General features: G+C 38.2%; 1 protein-coding gene across 1 annotated transcript in view; it reads right to left on the reverse strand.

Moving 5' to 3' along the window:
• Positions 1-5,962: 5,962 nt before the first annotated feature.
• Positions 5,963-22,749, reverse strand: part of GLUD1 (glutamate dehydrogenase 1) — a 31,649-nt gene continuing 14,862 nt past the window's right edge. Inside the window, exons 4-13 of the mRNA XM_074296071.1 lie at positions 22,642-22,705; positions 20,038-20,132; positions 14,154-14,333; positions 12,619-12,756; positions 12,222-12,359; positions 11,685-11,765; positions 10,983-11,106; positions 10,270-10,361; positions 8,129-8,191; positions 5,963-7,493 (exon numbers count right to left, since the gene is read on the reverse strand). Coding sequence (XP_074152172.1) covers positions 7,374-7,493; positions 8,129-8,191; positions 10,270-10,361; positions 10,983-11,106; positions 11,685-11,765; positions 12,222-12,359; positions 12,619-12,756; positions 14,154-14,333; positions 20,038-20,132; positions 22,642-22,705 — 1,095 coding nt within the window. The 3' untranslated portion in view covers positions 5,963-7,373. The remainder of the gene's footprint in view (positions 7,494-8,128; positions 8,192-10,269; positions 10,362-10,982; positions 11,107-11,684; positions 11,766-12,221; positions 12,360-12,618; positions 12,757-14,153; positions 14,334-20,037; positions 20,133-22,641; positions 22,706-22,749) is intronic.

Below are 22,749 nucleotides of genomic sequence, written 5' to 3' on the forward strand. Positions count from 1 at the left end.
TTGGAATGCTACGTCCCTTTCAGGATTTAGCCCACCAGCTAAGGGCTTGCCCCAATGGTATAGGGGTGCTCCCTTTCTACTGGTAAATGGTAAGTTCTACTGAGGAACTTGTCTGTTAAATGCTCTCCCACTCTACTTCATATTTACCATTCCCAGTGCCTATTGTATCCCTTCATTTTGTCTGTAATCTCTTCCCTAAATAAATCTACCTTTTGCCAAAGAGAATGATCTCTGTGAATTGTCCACATGACCGCACCCCAACTTTAGTGCCTGCTATTTGTTGTATACATTGTTTTGATCCTGAACCCACATCAATGCTTATTGGCTAAAGGTACTGCAGGGTACTCAGCTGATCACATTAAATGTTTATTTCCTCCCCATTCCCATTTCTAAATCTAATAAGTTTAGATAGTTTTTTTTTTTTTTGGTTTGCTTTTGTTTTTTAAATCAGCTGCAGCTTCCAAAAGTAAAGGTTAAGATTATTAAACCCTGCAAAGTAACAAATTGGGAAAATATTTTTACAGTTAAAGGTTCTGACAAAGGTCTCATTTCCAAAATATATAGAGAACTGACCCTAATTTATAAGAAATCAAACCATTATGGTCAAAGGATATGAACAGACAATTCTCAGATGATATCCGCTCATATGAAAGTATTCCAAATCACTACTGATCAGAGAAATGCAAATTAAGACAACTCTGAGATACCACTACACCCCTGTCAGATTGGCTAAGATGACAGGAACAAATAATGATGAATGTTGGAGGGGATGTGGGAAAACTGGGACACTAATACATTGTTGGTGGAGTTGTGAAAGAATCCAGCCATTCTGGAGAGCAATTTGGAACTATGCCCAAAAAGTTATCAAACTGTGCATACCCTTTGATCCAGCAGTGCTACTACTGGGCTTATATCCCAAGGAAATACTAAAGAGGAGAAAGGAACTTGTATGTGCCAAAATGTTTGTCGCAGCCCTTTTCGTAGTGGCTAGAAACTGAAAGATGAATGGATGTCCATCAATTGGAGAATTGTTGGGTAAATTATGGTATATGAAGGTTATGGAATATTATTGCTCTTTAAGAAATGACCAGCAGGAGGAATTCAGAAAGGCTTGGAGAGACTTGCATGAACTGATGCAAAAGGTAGGAAAGGGGCTACAGATAAAATGAAGGGATATAACAGACATTAGGAATGGTAAATATGAAATAGAGTTGGGAGAGCATATAGTTAGAAAAGGAAAAAGACAAGTTCTCCCTGGGAATCTCACAATTAACCAAGAGAAAGGAAATAACCCATTTGGTAGGAGAAATCCATTATTTGGCAGGTTGGACTGACCAAAATTAGCTAGAATAAGGAGAACGGCAACATTAGAGGGAAGGTACTATGAGGGAGAGAAAGAGTACCTCATAATGGACTTAATTCTGAAGAAAACTTAGCAAAAATTTTCAATGTATGCAGATTTTTTATAGGAAATACAGTCTAGGGGGTTGCAAAGGTGCAAACTGAAGAGGGAGGATCAGGAAACCAGGTGGTAGGCTGCCAATCAAAAATGTTGGAGGGGATATGGGAAAACTGGGATACTAATACATTGTTGGAGGACTTATGCCCTGATCCAATCATTCTGGAAAGCAATTTGGAACTATGGCCAAAGGGCTATAAAACAGTGCAAACAGAGCTATGTGCTTGGAAATGTAACAATGTATTGTCAAAATTGTAATATTGCAAAGAAAAAAGTGGGCCATTATTTCTGAATTCATCCTGTATCACTGGAACCCCAAACTTCCACTGGTATTCACTGCCTTTCATCTACTTGTTAGGACTTATCTATTCTTCTAATCCTCTCCACTTCCCTATCCCATGCCATTTATCCCCCTGACCACCAGTAACTTAGTTCATCCAACACGAAACCTTTCTATCCACCTGCATTGTAGTCATGTTTCATAAACATGCACCACTGCAGAGTACATACACTGTTGCCTCAAAAGCCATTATAGTGCTTTCTCTCTGTCTCAAACATTTTAAGAGAAGCTGGAGCAGTTTTTAAAGTAATTGTATGACTTCAACAACAATACTGTATGAAGATATATTCTGATGGAAGTGGTTGTCTTCAACATAAAGAAGATGCAACTCAGCTTATATCCCAAAGAAATACTGAGGAGGGGAAAGGGACCTGTGTGTGCCAAAATGTTTGTAGTAGCTCTTTTTGTTGTAGCTAGAAACTGGAAGTTGAATGGATGTCCATCAATTGGAGAATGGTTGGGTAAATTATGGTATATGAAGGTTATGGAATATTATTGCTCTGTAAGAAATGACCAGCAGGATGAATTCAGAAAGGCTTGGAGAGACTTACATCAACTGATACTGAGTGAAATGAGCAGAACCAGAAGATCACTATACACATCAACAATACTGTATGAAGATGTATTCTGATGGAAATGGATATCTTCAACATAAAGAAGATCCAACTCACTTCCAGTTGATCAATGATGGACAGAAACAACTACACGCAGAGAAGGAACACTGGGGAAGTGAACGTAAATTGTTAGCACTACTGTCTTTCTACCCAGGTTACTTATACCTTCAGAATCCAACAAGAAAATTGGATTTACACACATATATTGTATCTAGGTTATACTGTAACACATGTAAAATGTATGGGATTGCCTGTCATCTAGGGGAGGGAGTAGAAAATTTGTAAAAATGAATACAAGGGATAATATTTTAAAAATTACTCATGAATATGTACTGTCAAAAAATTTTATAATTATAAAATAAATAAATAAATAAAGTAATTGTATGGCCATGACTAAATTTGCTCTTACATGGTTGCCTTATGATATGGCTAGGAGAAAAAGACCAGTTCTCTTTGGAAAAATGACCAAAACTTCATGACATTATCATTCTCCAAAAAGAAATATTAGTGTTGCATAATAAAATTAAATGGGATGGTAGTAAGCTACTTGACAAAAAGAAAAGGGAGAAAGAATATAAGACCAAGAATTTCTAATAGTCTTTTAAAAGTGTGTGACCCTTTCAGTAAATAAAAAACAGCAGAGTGAAATAGTTTATGTGGCTTCTAAATGAAGGTTCTTAGACTTAACTAAAAATCAAGTAGCTGAAGATATAAATAAGGAAAAAAAAGACAATTCTTTGGCTACAGGGAGCTTACAATCTAATGGGAGAGACAACATGCAAATAATTATATACAATGATGTGGCTGATGTAGACACCAAATGATGAGTTACCAAAGTTGGGGTTCTGTCATGTGAAGGGTTCACAATGGCCATTCTCTTTGGCAAAAGGTAGTTATTTAGGGAAGAGTTTATGAAGGGATAAAATAGACACCAGGAATGGTAAGTTAGAATAGAGTGGGAGAGTGTATGAAAGACAAGTTCCTTAGTGGAACTCACAATTACCCAGGAGAAAGGAAGCACTCCATGAGGTTGGGGCATGTCCTTAGCTGACAGGCTAAATTCTGAAAGGGACATAGCATCCCAAAAGAGTTAGCTGCAAGGAGAAGTGGGGTTGGGAAGCATGGTGGAGTTAGGGGAGATGCTACACAGCATGGGGGAAGGGGAAGGGGAAAGATACCACGAGGCAGAGTGCTGTGAAGGACTGACTCAAAGAAGGCAGCAGCCATGGGATGGCCCATAGATTTCATAGAGAAAATTTAATCTTAGGGACATGACTGGAATTTCTGACAGGGCATGGCAAGGTGAGACTCTGACAATGGGTGGGTCTTGGATTTGACAACTTGGATTTCTAACTGATCCACTTCCCTAAATGTAGAACCAAGGAACTAAATTGATCTCTACCAGTGCCTTCTGCCTGTCTGTCTCCGGGACCAATTTTTTATTAATTTCTCTGCTAACTACACCCAGCATCAAAGACCTCATCACAAATTATATAAGGCTAAATTAGGGGCAATCTCATGGGGAAGGCTTATAAGGGAGATCAGGAGAGACTTTCTTGTGGAAATTGTGATTTTAGCTGGATTTGAAGGAAGCCAGAAAGCAGAGACAAGGATGGAGAGAGTTCCAGGCAAGGAAGAAAGCAAAAAATGCCCCAAATTGGGAAATGGAGCATCTTGTGCAAGAACAGCAAAAAAGCATTACTGTATTACATGGGAAGAACAGGTGGTATTCAAGACTGAAATGTAGAAGAGGCCCAGGCCATGAAGGGCTTTGGAAGCCGAGTTTATATTTTATCCTGGAAATGATAGAGAACCACTGGAATTTATTGAATGTGGGAGAAGTGGGGGGGATGGAGATCACTTAGATTGTTGAGTTGGGGATGGACTGGAGTAGGGAGAGGCAGATTACAATGGTCCAAGTATGATATGATGAGGGCTTGTGGGCACTTTCAGGAGGGGAGATGTGGATGAGAACAATGTGCTCCAAAAGCCAAAAAGATGGTTGCAGCAGGTGCTGGGAAGTGCTTAGGGCTTAGTCATTCATCAAAGAAGTCAAGGCCATCAACTGCATCCCAGGCAACCACCAGCCATCTTGATTTTTGCCATAGGAATGGAAGAATGAAGTGAACAATTTTGTGCAACTCTGATTTTGCTTAAATCCAATTTATGTCTAAGTCATCACTCAACTGTCATTGGTCCTTTTTGAAAATGAAATATAAACAACCACTATGAAAGCAAAATCTACAAGCTTTGGCAATTGCTCTCCCCACCCCTCCCCTCACTTCTTTATACATTTTAGATTACATATTTTGCTATATATTTGCTTCCCTATTGAACTCATTGCCGATGAGTGAATGTGAGGTTTTCAAAACTATGAGCCTTCCCTCCTCCCCTCCAATTCCTGTCTATTCTTCCCGTGCAACTCATTTGTATAATGTCAGCCTGTCTTTTGAGCTACCCTACTGCTAATGTCAAATCTTAAACATGTTACATATTTCTCATGTAAAAAAATTTTTCTCATATTGAGTGCTAGAAATCTTTGATATTTGCTCTTATGTGTTACATTTTCCATTAAGTTCAGGTTCGTTCAAAGTTTTGAAAATCTGTAAATTCAACATTATAATTTTGCAGGATATATCTTTGGTCACAGGCCTACTTCTTTTATTGGCGGGTATGTAGCTACTTTTAAGTTGTGTACAATTCCAACTGTAGATCCAATGTATTTAAATGCTATTATTGAAAATAAATATGAAATATTTATTAATTGCATTGATAAAGGTTAACTGTTAATTTGACACTAGAATCTTGACTGGGTGATATATACAGGTTGAATGAATCTAAAAGGAGGAATGGTAACAGAGGAGTGCTGAGATAACAAAAGCAAGGTAAGGAATATAATGTCCTCACCACTATCAGTGACTGGAATAGTAAACAGAATTGGAAATAACGGCCAAGCATTTTATAACTCATGATGTGTGCCAGACCCAGCAGAAAGACAGTTGATACTATTCTCAGTATCAAATGTGGGAAGACAACATAAATACAGGAGAGCTGATATGGAAGAAACAGTCTGGAGGAAGGATAGCTGGTCTGAGCCCTTTGTCCACATGGAAGCTACAGGAGGAAACAGCTAAAGCATGACAAGTTAAGAATTCCAGAGAATGCAAAGGTTGGGTAGACCAGAAAATGGGATGTTGTAGGGACTGGGAATAATAGAGTGGGGGATTAGGAACAGAATTTGTACAGTGACAACCAGGTTTTCAGAATTGTTGGGATGGGAGAGCATGAAGGAGTAAACTATGCTAATCATTGAGGAAAGAGATTAATAAGATTGGGGGAGGTGTGCATGTTGGGGAAAGAAAGCAGCTTGTGGAGGCAGGGAAGACCAAGCACCTGGGCCTTTTTCACAACTACAAGGTTCCAGACAGGTCCTCACCAAACTCTTGAGTTGGACAGAGTGAAAATACATTATCTGAAATTACTGAAATATAATTAGATATGAAATTACCCCCCCACCCACCAAAAAAAAAAACCCAACACAGAAAAGAATAGGTTTGAAAAAGATGAACTTTTAATAACTGCTTTTATCAACCTGTTAAGTCATACAGTTACAAAGTAGTTAGGAAAAAAACCATGAAATTTCTGTGATTTTTTTTTTTTTTGTTAAAAAAAGGGGGGAGACGGAGAATTCTTTCACTATATAAATAATATCTGGCACTTCATTGGGACTCTAGACAAAAGACCTTCCCCAAATAACCCCAAAGAAGTAAACTTGTCCAAAATAAAACAAAACCACCAGATTTGATCCAATTTTGTGTCAAGGGCCACTTTGTTAGGCTTAATTATATTCAGAATGTGAGGTCTCTAAATAAAGAGAAAATACAAAGACTTCCAGAGACCCAGTCGTTGACCAATATTTATAGCCACCAGTTGGATCCAAATGACAGGGCCAGAACTGTTTCTGGTTAGACTTCATATTCTGATTCATTTTTCAATGAAGCAGCACAATACCTAATAATCTGATCATATCTCAAAGCAAAACCAAAAAATCCCACCCAATTTTTATTATGATTAAGAGGTTATTAAATTCGTTGGACTATGTCAGCATTATATTTCGCAAAGTTCAGAATATTTTTAAATGTTAAAAGAAAAACAAGCCCCAGTCACTGGTAAAGTTATAAAGGAGAATTTGACTATTATGAACTGGATTTTAATTTCTGCTGAATAACTGTACACAGTTGATAAACTATAAATGATACTGTTCTTTTCAGGTTATAAAAATACTAGCTTCTTTCATCTCACTGCTTGAGTCAAGGTTAAGTTTGATAAATGATTAAAGGCAAGTCTATTACAGCAGCATGTTTTTTTCCATAAAAAGGGAAGAAAACGTTGACTAAAAAGAAACAGTTTCTAATTCTGCAACAAGTCAAATGGAGGTATTTTGCTGATGTAAAAAGTAACAAATCTAACTCCCTGCAGGACAGCCACTCTTAATGCTAGTCATGATAAGGCCCTCTGGAAAGTCTCAAGCAGATTACAGCATTCACCAAAACTGCAATGAGCAAGTAGAGCAAATGAGCTGAGTGCTCACCTGCTGTTGGAAGCCACTCCTGAGGTGGGGAGGCAGTCCCAGGAGTGAGGCTGGAGGCCCATATGGAGAAGGCATTTTACTGAGCAGCAAAACACACCAGATGGCCCTCAACTGAGCAAACTAGTTATCGTTAGACCATGAGTCTGCATATACCTAGTCTGAGGTTTTTTTTTTGTTTGTTTGTTTTTGTTTTTTAAAGAAATTAAAGACTAATTTGGACTGAAACTGGTTGGGAAGTGTCTACTACAATAAATCATGAGGGAAAAGGTATTTCTGTGGTTACATGTAAACTTGTGATATGCTGGAAGAGGGTGTAGAACAGGAGGTGGGTGAAGAGAGAAAGCCACAGAGCCGGCCAGGCTGGCTCGCTTATGTGATGGTCAAACCAGCTTCATTATACACTTTGAAGATTTTCTCGATTGCATTGACATAAGCGGCAGTTCTCAAGTCCAGCCCCAGGTTATACTTCATGGCAGTGCGCATAATTTGCTGAAATGTAGAGTGGAAAATGTGTCAAAATAAGCATTCACTTTTAAAAAGCACTCATTAGTAAATAGGATATACACTTGGATGTCTAATGACACAATATCTTCACAAAATCCCACTCTATATTTATTGAGGTAAGAAAAAAATTATTAAATCTTTTCTAACATATGTTTATCTACTGATGTGATTAAGTCATTGTTCAATCCTGTCTTAATTAATTCTTAGTGATTCCATATGGGGGGTTTTGGGCAGAAATACTGGACTATGTATTTCGGATGAGGAAACTGAGGCAGACAACAAGATTAAGAGACCTGCCCAGACTGAGTGTCTGAGATCAGATTTAAATTCAGGAAGTTGAGTTTTCCTAAAACCAGACTTTGAGATGTTCTGAATGACACAAATATTTCAGAGCTAGGAACTATATGACATAAAGACACACAATTTTTAAACAAGACTGTGTGTGTGTGTGTGTGTGTGTGCACGCACGCACATGTTCCAAGGTTGACTCTTCACAGTAAAACACTGTATAAAATCTATAGGACCAGTATTAAGAAAATAAAGGTGAGAAGTGACAACACACTTCTGAGATACACTTGAGATGGCTGGCAGAAAACAGCAGTATGTTTTTGCATACATACCCGGGCAGAACGTTCCATAGTATATGCTAAGCCGGAGTGTACGATATCCTTCTCAGATGCTCCCTACAAAGAAAGAGGATGAAGTTAAACAAAATAATGCTGTTGCTACCCGCTTTGCTTCCCTACACCAAACAAAGGATCAAACTGGTCACTTGTAAGTACACCAGAACAACTAACTATACACAACCCAGCCCTTGGTTATGAGTATCCATCTATTATTGTAAAGCAGGTTTTTGATAAAGTAAATATGTTTATGAAGGAAAAGTAGGGAAAGTATAGTCATAGACTAAAATTTGGGCACTCACAAGTATTTCTGCAAAAGTCGGGGGGATTTTTCTTTAAACATTAAAATGGTTTTTAGAAGATGCCTCCTCATGCTGGAATCTCTACAACTGCCTAAAATGGTCCCTAAGAAAACCCCTTATAGAGGAGCTGTGACAAATATGCTGTCATATTAGGTCACAAATATCCCTTTAAATGGGGCCATCAATGAAGAAAATCATATGCCTAATGAAAGCATCTTTTACTGTTTGACCTGGACATGCTTTGCAAATGATCAGGACAGCAGCCCTGGACAGATCACAACCACAGCCTTGGACATGTCAGCCTGATCTCAGTCTCAGGTCTGGCTACCAAGGGACAGAAAGGACCCGGAAGGAATACAAATACTCCAATCAATTTTATTGGTTTACAAGGAATTTTCACATTCATCCTCAGCTCTTCAGTGATCCTCTAAATTATATAAAGAAGGTAACAGCCTCATTTCATTGGTGAGGAAGCTGAGGTTCAGGAACAGACTTGCTGACTCTGTTGGTGAGGTAAGGGGAAGAAGACTGGTCCCAATGTCTTATGACCCCAAATCAGTAATTTGACTCTACCATTTAGCCTGACTGACTACAGGAGAGATTGTTATTAGACTTGAGGTCCCTTTTTATCATACCTTATAGTCAGATGGTCTAACCATTTTAGGAGACTGAAGCAAAAATATTCTGCTCATGGATCTCTTATCACCAAAGGTCAAATTATTATCAATTATTTTGTCCAGGAAAAAAAAGTTCTATAACAGCTTTATTTTTAGTGTGTGGAGATTAAAAAACTTTCATTCAAAAAAAAAAAATCCTTTTTAATTTTCAAGTTTTAATAATACACATCAGTGCTAATTACCATAAGGATTTAACTAAACTGAGATGATAAATTGTGCAAATATTGTTTTGACTTAAATAATGAACCTGTGCCCGGAGACAATGTTGAAAAGCTGAATGAGGGGCAGCTAGGTGGCGCAGTGGATAGAGCACCAGCCTTGAATTCAGGAGGACGGGAGTTCAAATCTGGTCTCAGACACTTAACACTGCCTAGCTGTGTGACCCTGGGCAAGTCACTTAACCCCAGCCTCAAAAAAAAAAAAAAAAAAAAAAAAAAAAAAGAAAAGCTGAATGAGTTTGCCTGTCTTGGTTCTCACAAGTATGGCCTCTGCGCAAGCCACTGCATCTCATTGCTCTATGTCAGGCTACCTAAACTTTCCCCACTCAGGATCCCTTTTCAACTAAGAAAATTTCATGGGAGCCAACCTAAAATCTGGCAGTGTTTCTGTCTATGCAGTACATACATTTTGTTTTCAGAACCAAGTCTGCAGTAAAACTGCATGATGAGAAATACTTTGAATTCATTAGGCATTCATTTGATTTTTTTGTCATTGCATTCAGAGACTTTTTACCGTTTTGAAAGTTTTTGTGACCTCCACATTTAGTTATGCAGCCCCATAGAAGCTTTGCTCTAGGCAACTCTAATACTAGAAAGGGCAAAGAAGGTGCCAGCTTGCATAAATGAAGGGAACTTTAATTTAGTCCCTATTCTAACATATGTACAAAGACTGTTAAATATTTAGCTGATAAAAAAGTAGATACAAGTTTTCATTTTGACAAGTTAAAAATGCAATCTATTCTATATGTGCAAATGTCATTCACCATTCCATGAAGACATATGGGACTAGAGGGGCTCATTCCACATTGAGAACAGAGAGCAAAACTATTGTCACCTTAATTAACCTACAATTTAAAACTTCAAGTTTTAAGTCCAGTTCACTGAGCCTGAATATCAAGAATAAACAATGCAAAAAAAAGAGCATCCCATTAGTTACTCACTGATATCCTGTCCTGGAATTCTGCTGTGGGTACAACTGGAATAGCACCACCATGCTTGCCAAACTTTCTTTCTAAACTTTCTTGCACAGACACTGTGGGGTGGGGGGGAAGGGAAGTCAAAAAGCAATAAAAAGAGAAACAGGAGAAGAGACATTATTAAAAATCAACATGGAGAGACTCAGGAAAATACCAACTAAGAAGGGTCTCTAGGAATGGGGGAAAACAAAATTTGTATCCAAACTTCCGCTGTGACAAAGTGACCGAAAATTCTCTCCCATCTTCAGGGCCAAAGTTGCTTTTCAATGAAGCAGTACTCAGAAGTTCAAATGGATCTAGTCTTACACTTCAGCCCAACTCCAAAGTTTAGCTTTCTATGGAACTTCAAAGACCCTTGGCAGAAGGAGTTGCCCAAAAATGAGCAAAGAAAAGGACAAAGCAGCAGCCCAGTTTTGTCCCCAAAACTGGCAGTGCTACCTATTCTTAGGTTGTGACCTTGAACTACAGCTGGGTGCCATGTCGCTCAGGTAGGGCTCTCCACAAACTGATATCATGTACTTGATATCACCCCTCCAGTCTTCTCCTCACTGGTCACATCAAGAATAAATTTTTCTCCTCAAACTAAACTTCCCCAGCTTTCAAAAAAAGTATAAAAAGCATAAAACTCTCAACTGGAGTTCTAATGATAATTGGTCCCAACACTCCTCAGCACTTACTGAGCAGATGGTAGTTGGAATCCCTTTCATATTTGAACGTCAGGCGGCCATAGCTGACATGGTTGAGATTTTTTAGCCATTCAAAGTAAGACACCGTCACGCCTCCAGCATTCAAGAAGAGATCCTAGGCATAAAACACAGCAGCGATTCATCTGTGTATACACACACACTCATAATGAACATGAACTTCAATGCAAAGGGGACAGATCTACCCCTTCTGCAAGTAGGTTTTAAATTTTCGATTGCACAAGTTCTCCACCTCACATCCACAAAATCTGACAGCATATACCCTGACAAGCCTTTCTTCGCCAGGAGGCAGATGTGGATGTTTTCTAGCTGTTTGGTGGAAAGCTGAAGCTTCTACTACAACATGTATCAGCAGCAACAGAGAACCAGGTTAGAGTATCTTTTTGGATCCTGGTTCTGAGCATGGAAATAATGGTATTCTCTTTAGAGTGTGTCTGGCTCTCAGGGATCCTCTAGTTTTTATAACTGAAGAAATGATGAGAGCCTCCCTTAATAACCCATGACTGTTTCTATTAAACCCAGAGTTTTAGAAGTTCAAAGTTTGTGCCAATCATAATCCTGTTAACTTAGTGAATGCTCCTTCTGTTCTTGGTAGACATGACAATTCCACTACCTGGCTACCTATATAAAGTGTTGGAATCTATTATGAGAATGATAACAATGACTACATCTTACAGGTACAACCAGGATATTCCTCTCCAGGAAAATCTTGTCAGCCTCTGGGGTTGTGGGTCCATTGGCACCTTCAGCAATGATCTAGAAACAGAATCATGGGCAACTGTCATACAAAAACATTCTATCAAAATGAGACTTTATTCATCTGGTATTATTCTTTTAAATATTAAAACAATAATAGGGTGTTCGAGATTGCCTCTTGCAAGGCTCCCTTCAGTATTCTTATCTTTCAAGAGTATTAAGTATTTCAAAAATATTAAGAGGACCATTCATACAATGCTTTATTTTGAGAAAGTCCAAATGTTACCTTTCATATCTGGTTTTTATAGCATCAATTTACAAATATCCAATCCAGAGCTATTTTCTTTATAGCAAAGAAAAGAAAAAAAGCAGCTTAATCAAATGAATCATAAATCAAGTGAACCTGACAACAGACAACAGACAACAGACAACAGAATGCATTATTGCCCTAGTGCTGAAAAGATGGGCTGGGGTGGGGAATGAGATACAACTGAAGTTTTCTATGGACAGTCTCACCTTTGCTTTGATTCTGGATGCATTGGATTTAGTCAACTGCTTCTCACTGGCAGCAGGGATGAGTATATCACACTCTGCTTCCAAAATGCTTCCCTCATAGGGCTTTGCCTTGGGGAAGCCAACAATTGTTCCATGTTGCTTTTGAAAAACAGAATGAACATTGCATTAGAATTCTTCCATGCTGAAATTAACTTAAAGGACTACTATTCATCCCCAATAAACATAAGAATCATTCTACATAAAATGATAAATGTTTGAGCCTTTATTAAGTAGTAAGCTATGGATCTTCATTATATATAAAATTAAGCCCTGTGAAAGTAACCATACCATGTCAAATGTACATAGAGATAGAAAAATCTTTCAGAGACATAACAGATCATTTCCCACGGTGACATACCAATTTATAATCCTCCAGCTCCTTTGGATCAATGCCATCTTGATTCCAAATGCTGCCATCAAGTTCTCCAACACCAACACACTTAGCACCAAAACGATGTAGGTATCTCATTGAATGAAGGCCTACATTACCAAATCCCTGGGAGGAAAGAACAGCACATGACATGAATGTACACATGCAGACATTTATGCAGCAGCCCTTACCTCAGAATCAGAGCTTGCATCATAGTGGAGATCTGCTGTATTTTCATCTAATACTATAAAACGCACCTCTTGTTAGAGAGTGTATTTTGCCAAGATAGACTCTCCTTTGGGAAGCACCTCTCAAATGGCAATGTCAACAGAAATGACATTATTAGGTTTGGCTCCTACCTAAAAGTAACTGTAAAGTATAAAGCCTGAATACTCAGTCTTTAGAGTACTCTGAGGAAAGATTGAGGTACTCACTTGGAGCCTGCAAAAAAACTGAACCATCAGCCTCAGTCCCTCATTACTTAGATGAGAACACGGGTAAAATGACAAGTACATGACAGAGCCAGATTTCTAGCTCAAGTCTTACTTTAAATCTATTGTTGCTCCTCCCAAATGACAAAGGCTTTAGCACATTCAGGCAGTAAAAAAAGGTAAAAAAGAATGCAGTATTTAATGCCTTTGCCAGGTTGGGCACCTCTAAGAGACTAGAAACTCCTCCTTTGAGGGTAAGATCTTAACGAAGAGACAACAGGTGCCTTCCAGAGTACTCACGTCACTTCATGTACATAACCCCATGTAAGTCATTCCACATAATGTAAACTTCTAAATGAAAAATGAGATATGGTGCATTTTTCTGCTTATAATATAACTAAGAAGACTATAATTATTAGGTTAGGCCATATTATCCTCATTATTACAGATAGAACAATTATTCCATGGTTGAATAAAAGGGAAACAATTATGATTATGCCCTTGATGCTCCAATAAAAATACTGTTGGAAAGAGAACTGTTAACATGCACATGTTATATTTAAGTTATACTTTAACATGAGACTGACTGCCACCTAGGGGAGGGGGTGGAGGGAAGGAAGAGAAAAGTTGGATTAGAAGTGTTTACAAGGGTCAATGTTGAAAAATTACCCATGCATATGTTCTGTCAATAAAAAGCTATTAAAAAAAAAAAACTGTTGGAGATCTATCACTATTTTCATAATGGAATTAGATACTTGCTTAAAAGTGCTTATGGTTTCTGGATACAAATTTTGGGTTAAGGCATAGGGAATAGAAGAATGGGAACAGTTTATGAGTTGCAAAGATATCTAAACTAGTCATTATCAAGGGAACTGGGTTCCTCAGTTAATGTGAAAAAAATTTAGAAACATTAGCTTTACAAAAACTAGTGTTGTATAACAAAATAAATCTTTAATCCTAGTTGTATTTTATATGACAAAACTTTGTGGTACTTTCTACTTTGCATGAAAAGTAAAATTTATGAAAACATTCTGAAACAAATTATTTCTAATTTTCATTTAACTTTAAGAGAAAAAAAAAAAAATCAATTACCTGAACAACAAATGTTTTATCTCCAAATCCTGGAGTCATTCCCAAAAGGCTCATATAAGAAGCTTCATTGATGAAATTTTCAATTCCATGGAAGACACCACGACCAGTGGCAGAGATACGTCCATGGATACCACCTTGACTAATGGGTTTACCAGTGACACAGGCATGTGCGTTAATATCCTATAAGAAAATCAAGGCTTAATTTCACATGTATCAATCAACAAGCAATTATAAGCACCTAGATACAAGTGCTAGGAATACAAAAACAAAAGAAACAGTAGCCTCTTAAGGAATTCTAAGAGGAGAACATAAAATGAATACAGAAATGAAAAGCATTTTTTTTCTTTTTTCTTTTTATTGCTGAGGCAGTTGGGGTTAAGTGACTTGCCCAGAGTCACACAGCTAGGAAGTGTCTGAGGCTGGATTTGAACGCAGGTCCTCCTGACTTCAGGGCCCGCACTCTATCCATTGCACCATCTAGCTGCCCCTAAAAAGCATCTTTTAAAGAGCCTGAAAATCATAAAAGGCCTCATGTAGGAAAATGCATTTGAGCTGAGCTTTAAGTAAACTAGATACTATGAAAGGAGGTAAGCAGGAGGGAGCACTTATTCAGGGGGAAGGATCTGGGAAATGAAAGTCATGTGTGGCAAAAGATAGCCAGCTTGACCAGACCAGAGTTAAGGAAAGGAGGAGCATTTTGTAATATATCAAGAAAGGTAGGCTGGGAGTCATAGGAGTGGAGGAATGAGAAGTCAGAATAACACTTTGGCAAGCAAGTGGAGCAGTTTTGAAGTAAATAGACAAATTAGGAGGCAATTAAAATAGTCTAAAATCATCAGGTGATGAGACAGCCTGAATTAGACCAATGGTGGTTAGAGGAGAAATGATGAGATCAAAATTGACAAGTGTAACAAGGGTTATGTTATGTAATGAGAGTTAAATGAAGTTTAGAAAGAGCCCAAGTTAATGAACCTGGGTGACCTGAAGAACTGTAGATTCTGGAAGATGCACAGATAGATAACAAAGTGATCTCTGGTTTTGAATGTGATACATTTGGGAGTATGAAGGACATCCTTAAAAATCACCATTAGGCAATTAGTGATGTGTGATTACTGCTTGGGAGAAGATCTAAGATTCTAGGAACCAACTACTTAAAATTAAGTGAACCCATGGAAGTTATGAGGTTACTGAAAGAATGGGTCCACCCAATGATATGATAATAATTCAGGAATGAAACTGAGGAATGTTTTAAATAAGTAAAGGACAGAGTGGTCACCAATGCCAAATTGCCACACAAAGGCCAAGAAAAATGGGTTTAAGAAAAAAATCACATTGGAAGTGGCAACAAAGTGGCTGGTAATGATGGAAAAAAGCAACAGTTAAGTGAGGGGGGGGCTGGAAGTGAGCTAGAAGAAATAAAGGTCATGCCCTTCATGGAGACAGGGTTATTGGCTTTTTCTTTGTTTTTGAACGAGTAGTATTAAACATTATGAAGATGGTTTGACCAGCTGTTAGATCAAGGAAAGGGTTTTGTTTGGGGCTTTTTAAATTTTTTTTTTTAAAATACATTTTTCTTTATGAATCATGTTCAGAGAGAAAAATCAGAACAAAAGAGAAAAATTTGGAAGAAAAAAACCCAAAAGTTTTCTATCTGCAGGTGGTTTTTGCTATCCAAAGTTTATTGGGATTGCTTTGGATCACTGAACTGCTACTGCTAAGAACCAAGTTATTCATAGCTGATCATTGTACATTCTTGCTTTTATTGTGCAATGGCAATGTATTCCTGATTTTGCTTGTTTTGCTCAGCATCAATTCATGTCAATCTTTCCAGGCCTTTCTATTATCAGCTTGTTCATCATTTTTTATAGAATAATTAATATTCCATTATCTTCACATACCACAACCTTTGCAGCCATTCTCCAAGTGATGAGCATCTACTCATTTTCTAATACTTTCCTACCACAAAAAGAGCTGTTATAAACATTTTTGCACATGTGAGTCTTTTTCCCTCCTCTATGATTTCCTTGGGATACAGACCCAGTAGTAGTGCTGCTGATATGCCAAAGGATATGCCTAGTTTTGTAGCCCTTTGGGCATAGTGATCTGATTAAAAATAATAAAGCTACCATGTATGCAAAATACCTAATTCATTACACCAAAGAACTAACTTACATTGGATTAAGGCTATTAACATTTTCCAGTAAATCTCAGATTGAAGAAAAACCTTTATTTTCCTGTAGCAGCTCATTCAAGTTTGAGATCCTTGCCATTACTAATCTCCATGGCTTGTTACTAAACTTGGCAGCCATCCACACCAATCTGGAAAGTAAAGCTCAACTTCCTTTTCACCCCCTGATGAGGACATGACTTTTTCCTCCACAGCAACTGGTGGGTTGCTTTACTGTTTGCAGAGTTAGGAACTCATCACAGAATTTCCAGAAATGAAATGTTGGGAGGGAATGGGGGAGGGAGAGGGCATTTTTTTTTTTTTTTAAACACAAGATTTTCCATTACAGCAAGCTCTAACAAAGTGATACACACTTGTACAACACTTCTGAATTTTCAGAGAACTTTCATATTCACTAGTGCCTTTAGCAATAAGGAATAGTTTCAGGGCACTTGACAGAACTTGAAGATCCACAGAGAAAGGAGGGGGCATGGGAGATAAAGGACAAGAATATGTGACATAATTCAAAACATTTGTTCTAAAAAACCTGAAAATCATCCACCAACTGCTCAATATGTCCTAAACTTTTGAATGAAAAATAGAAATGTCCTTCATTTTGCAATGAAAAAAAAAAAAAAAAAAAAAAAAGGAACAGGAAGAAAGGCCATAAAATGGAGGAAGGGAAGGAATGTATGACAATACTAGACAGGTAGGACCAAATGATAGGTCCTTCTGGAGTAGAAAATCTAGCTCTAGAGCTAGACCAGAGAGTGAAATGGTTAGACCAGCACTTAGGGAATGAGGAGGAAGGGGCCCAAGCTGCCATAATGAATAAGGGAGTATTTAAATTAAGAAGAAAGAGGGACACACCCAAGACAGTGCAGATGATGTAAAGGGTGAAGGGGGATAAGAATGAAGGGAAGGATGACCCAGGGCTGCCAGGCTTACAGGAGCCTCCACAGAAATAAGGGGCAGGTTCTGGAGGAGAGGCCATTTATTAGCTCTGGTTTCGGCCAGTTAAGATGCCTGCTGAGCAGACCTGTCTGAGATGTCCAAGGAGGCTGCCCTATGAAAAAGGAGGCAGCTTATTCTGTCCAGAGCCAAGGGCAGAAGTGAGAATACTAAGCTGAAGTGAGAGGGTGATGCCAGTATCAGCCAGTCCCAAAGTAGGAGGAGACTTTAGGAGGGATCCCCCTCTGCCTTTGGTGAGGGTCTCTCATTACTAAGAGTTGCTGCTGAGGGATTCCCAAGAAATTCTAGTTCACAGAATTAGTGGTGAGACTAGACATCTCTTGGCCCTTATACACAGGTATTTGGAGTTCCCATTTCTTTTTTTTTTTTTTCTCTCAAGAAGCCAGAGCTCTGCTCTCAGATCAACAATCACCCAAACATTCAGATCTGACATCAAAAGGTGAGCAAAGTTGGTGTTCAAATAGACATGACATAAGAAATTAAGATTCCTACTGCAGTGGGAAGAACCTAACTTGTTTTTCTGTTTTTTTTAAGGTCCTTTGGGTCAGAGAAAAGAGTACCTTTTGGAAACTTAACAGTTCGCTTTCACTCACTAACGGCAAAGTTCCAACTACAATGTGGGTGGTAAAGCACAGGAAGTGATTTAGAAAGCGGTTTCTAGAGTAAATCCAAACAGGCAAAATGACTGTATAAAAGTAGAGATTTATGGAGAATTAGTTTTTCGACAGCTTTCTTTCATGAATAATTAATTAAGAGCCTCTCTTTAAGAGTGTGGAGCAGCACACCACTTGTGATGCCAACTTGCAAATGCAGTAGCTGAGAGTGGGGGCCAGGATGGTTCAGACTCCCCAGAACGCCATGAGAGCCCAACCCACACAATCTGCCTCGGTGCATGCTGCAAGAGTCTGCTAGGGCTTCATGAGTGGTAATTAGTCATTAAAAACATAGCATTCTTGCCTGAGGGCCTAATTTCTTTTTCATGTTATTTCAACAAAAGAACCTTACAAGCACCCAAACTTGGCTGACTGCACCTAAGCTTTCCTTTGTTGTCAGTATATGCTGAGAGTACCAACGTCTTGTCTAAGCTGGCAGCCACAAACTCTAGGAAGAGGGAGCATGAGAACAGAGAGGTGCCTTAGGAAGGACAGGGGAAAGAGCTTTTGGGAGGAGGAGCAGAGAAAGCAGCTGCTTTCCCATGTTTTCTGTATCTTGTCCTGGCTTGGTCTTTATCATCGATTCCTATCCTAGGCTGATACTACAGGCTTCTCAGATTTCTCTCCTTGCAAATGCATGAAGTGTGAATCCAGCAGCCTGGCATTTGAAGTTTTCCACAAAGCTTCAGAGCTCCAGCTTGACTTATACCATTTCTAATATAAGGAACTGTGGTGCTGCCTCTCAGTACCTTTGCTGCCACCACTGGAATGTAGATTACTAGGTAGATAGGTGGTAGAGGAAGGGGAAAGGAAACCATGAAAAAAATTTGGAAAATTGATCTAGTATAAAGAAATGAGACAAAAGCCTGCAAACCACTGAGAAGATTTAAAGCTGAATAACATGAACACTTTCTTAAAGAAAAGAATCAGAAGGCAATATTTAGGACTTGGCAAGAAATCATCACCAAAAAATGATTTTGACTTGTCAGAAAAAGTCAATGAGTAGGAGCCATTTCAGAATGCATATAATCAAAATCAACAACAAACTTGAGATAAAAATGAGAAATGGACATTGCACAACTACATTTCCAAATGACTTATTTTAAAAAGCAATTGAAGTTCAAAAACAGTAAGTAAATAAGATCATAAAGACCTGACTTTGATTATCCTTATTTTTTAAATCAGTCACTACAACATGGAAGATAAAAAGCACCCAGAAACTCAGTAAATATCATCTCCTTGTTAAGTAAGAAGACATTAGATAAAACAAAACCAAAAAATTATTTATAAAACCTCCATGGAAGAAAATGGCTCTGCCATTCTCTCTGCCAAATGGCACAAGCACATCTGTAATTGAAACTGGAAAGAGGCCATTTCCTCTAGATAAGGGGCCAAGTCTTGTCTATGATCCTCTTGGCCGACTAACCTGAGGCAGGTCATTTAACTTTTCAGTGTCCTAGTTAACTAACTCCAAGACCATAAAGTGCTAATCAATATCCTTAAAGGAAACTTCTTCGGTGAAACTTCCCTATAGCAAAGAAATCACAGATCAGGTTAAAAAAAAAAATTTCCTAGTAATGCCATATGGTGATAAATCAGAGAACACTATGTTCTGAAAAATTATGGATGACCCAGAGAGCAAGAGATGCACAAGAGATCAGGAGATTGCAACCCCATACCCAAGGAAAACTCAGCCTCATGAAGCTGCACAGGGATTTATGAAGACATGGTCAGAAAAGGAAAACTATATTGGTAAGAGCAAGAGATGATACAAAGGCAGCCAAGGCACCAACAGGGGTGCCTCTGGGGAAATGCACAATAATTCTATTGATAAGAAGGCCTATCTGCACCATAACCTAGGTAAATAAATAACCACACAAATACACATCTTTTCCCCTACACTGAGAGTACAGAAATTAGTAGATGTAATGTAAGAACTACCCTCTTGAAAAAAAGAGAAAGAGATTAAGGAAGATTAAGAGGAGACTATTTCCAGATTTGTGCACATCCACCAGAATATATAACTTTCTAAGAAAATGTTATGTGCTATAAAATGAAGCCATTCTAAACTAATCTCTTCTATGGTACTTACATAATGACCTATGGTACTGGCATAAGTATCTGCAATCCAGGACATCTCTCTTTCACCTGTGCTCATGTCAGGAGCAGGAACATCAACACCAGGTCCTGTTTACAAAAGACAATGCAACCAATCTTTAACCCAAATCAACGGACTTTATAACAAAAGCTAATGTAGCCTAAAAATTTGTTTGAACATGCCACATAATGACTTACCATAACTTACTATTTCAGAAAGTCAATTTGGCAAACAAAACAAAATAAACCAATGACTGACTTTCCCAAGTACATACAGTAGGAACAACATGAGATGAGACAAGTCAAGGCATTCCAGCCCTGATCTCCTACCAGAAAGCTAATCAAACATAAGGCAATATAATACTTAAAACTTACTGGTACAATAGCAGACCCCTTTACTCATGTCTGTGTAACTGCTATAATACACATCCACACTACTACTTCATAAGATTGCTATAAAAATGAGGCCATGTTAAGTTAGTTTTATTATTTAAACTTTGCAAAACACTTTACAAATAAATACTGTGGCCAGGAAAAATTTAATTTAATTGGTGGCCAGTCAAGTCTCTATGATAAACTTCTCTCTTACTCAGCAAGGCTAAGCCCCAGATGCCAATGTCTATTCTTAAGCCCATAACTCAGAGCCCCTAGGCATACGGTTGAATGATCCAAAGTAACCTTTATGTCAGAGATAGGAAAAGACCTTTTCAAGACTCCAGAGAGGTAGAGGGCTGCTCTATAAATTCATTTATATCAATTAAAGTAAAATTTCCCTAGGATTAAAAAGGCAAGTAGGACTCAGAATTAACTGGGAGACATATAGATAACCCTTGGGCATTTGCCACTATCTCCTAGATTCCCTGTGCTTATTTACCATCCTCTTTTCAACTTGGTATGGGAAGCTCCCAATGAAAAACTTCCCTCTGCTAATGCAGAAAGGCCCCAAGGTGACAGAGTGACAGTCTGAAAGGCCATAAGCACCAAGAGGTGCCATCTAAGACAGAGCTTAAAGTCCCCTTTTACCCCAGGCTAATTCCATCAGATTTTCTTCATTTGTTTCTAGAAACTGTAAGGTTACAATTTTGAAAGTAAAAAATTTCATTGAAGTATCATTTCTAAAAGGATGAAGACTACTTTTATATGCCTTGAAGATGGTAAAGCAACAGGTGTAGTAATTAAGTGTGTAATTAGTTGTAATTCACCACAATCTTCTCTCTATACTTTCTCCTTCTTGATGATCTTTTTATAATTATCTTTATGAAAAGTACTCCCAATTTCTCATCCCAGGTTCCCCTGAGCTCCACGCTCCTCACGATACCCAGTCTGAGCAGGATGTCCTGCAGGCACCCATCCACATGTCCAAAACAGAGTGCTCTAACTTTCTCCTCCAACCCAATTTTCTTCCAAACTTCCCTATTTCTTGTCAAAAGCAGCACTAGCCTCCCTAGAAACCAGTTTTTAGCTTCGGGTCATTCTCCATAATTCCAATAAGGCTTCTATGAATTCAGGACTTTTCCAGTCCTGTTACTTGCTGCCATAGTCTGAGATGTAGTCATGCCATACCTCCCAATGATCTATCTCCCAAACTTAGGGGGCCCTTCCTCCTCAACCCAGCCACCTGATCTCTAAGACTTTGCTAAGTGCTGTCTTCTCCATGAGGTCTTTCCTGACCCACCCCAAAGGCTTTGTGCCTTCTCACAAAAAGAAGTGCTTTCATTTATACACTTTGTACATAAGGATATCTGCTCCTTGAGGACAGAACAAATGCTTTTTAATGGAATGTCTTTAAGTCTGAGTGAGAGAAACAATTGTGCTTCATTTCTCTATTGTCCTTAATGGATATTAGTGAGTAACATCATTAGAATATTCATCAGAAAAAAGGCACAACTCTCAGCATTTAGGTAAATACTCTCTTAGATTTTTTTAAATTTTAATTTATTTAATATTTTTCCCTAGTTACATTCAAAACAAATTCTTTACATTTGTTTTTAAAATTTGAGCTGTAGGTTCTCGCCCTTATTCCCACCCACAAGTAAGAAACCATGTGAAGTTATGTAAAACATTCCATACAAGTTGTGTTAAAAAAAAAAAAAAAAGAGAAAATGCTTCCATCTATATTCAGAGGCAATCAATTCTTTCTCTGGGAATGGATAGGATTTTTCATCATAAGCCCTTCAGAGTACAGACTAAATTCTCTCTCTCTCTTTTTTTTTTTGGCTGAGGCAATTGGGGTTAAGTGATTTACCCAGGGTCACACATCCAGGTAATGTTCAGTATCTGAGACCAGATTTGAACTCATGTCCTCCTGACTTCAGGGCTGGTGCTCTATCCACTGCACCATCTAGCTGCCCTACAGACTAAATTCTTAAAGCATATTAAGATTACCACCTAAAAAATGAAGTATACTTTAGACAGAAATGAAAGCATCATGACCCTGGAAGGAACAAATGGAGCCTCAAAGCAGAGCTCATTCACCTCAATTTCCTCATCTATAAAATGGAGATCTTGATATTTATCCTATCAACCTCCAAGGACTGTTGTGAGGAAGTGATTTGGGGTAAAGCTAGGCCACCATGCAAAAAATAATTATAATACATACCAATAAAGCCCTTTTTTGCTAGTTCCATGGTAAACCTTCTTGTGATCTTTTCCAACTCATTATCCTAAAAAGAAGCATATTTTTGGTCGTTATATATTTGACCTTAAA

Source organism: Sminthopsis crassicaudata, chromosome 2, assembly GCF_048593235.1.
Source record: "Sminthopsis crassicaudata isolate SCR6 chromosome 2, ASM4859323v1, whole genome shotgun sequence".
Taxonomy (NCBI): Eukaryota; Metazoa; Chordata; class Mammalia; order Dasyuromorphia; family Dasyuridae; genus Sminthopsis; species Sminthopsis crassicaudata.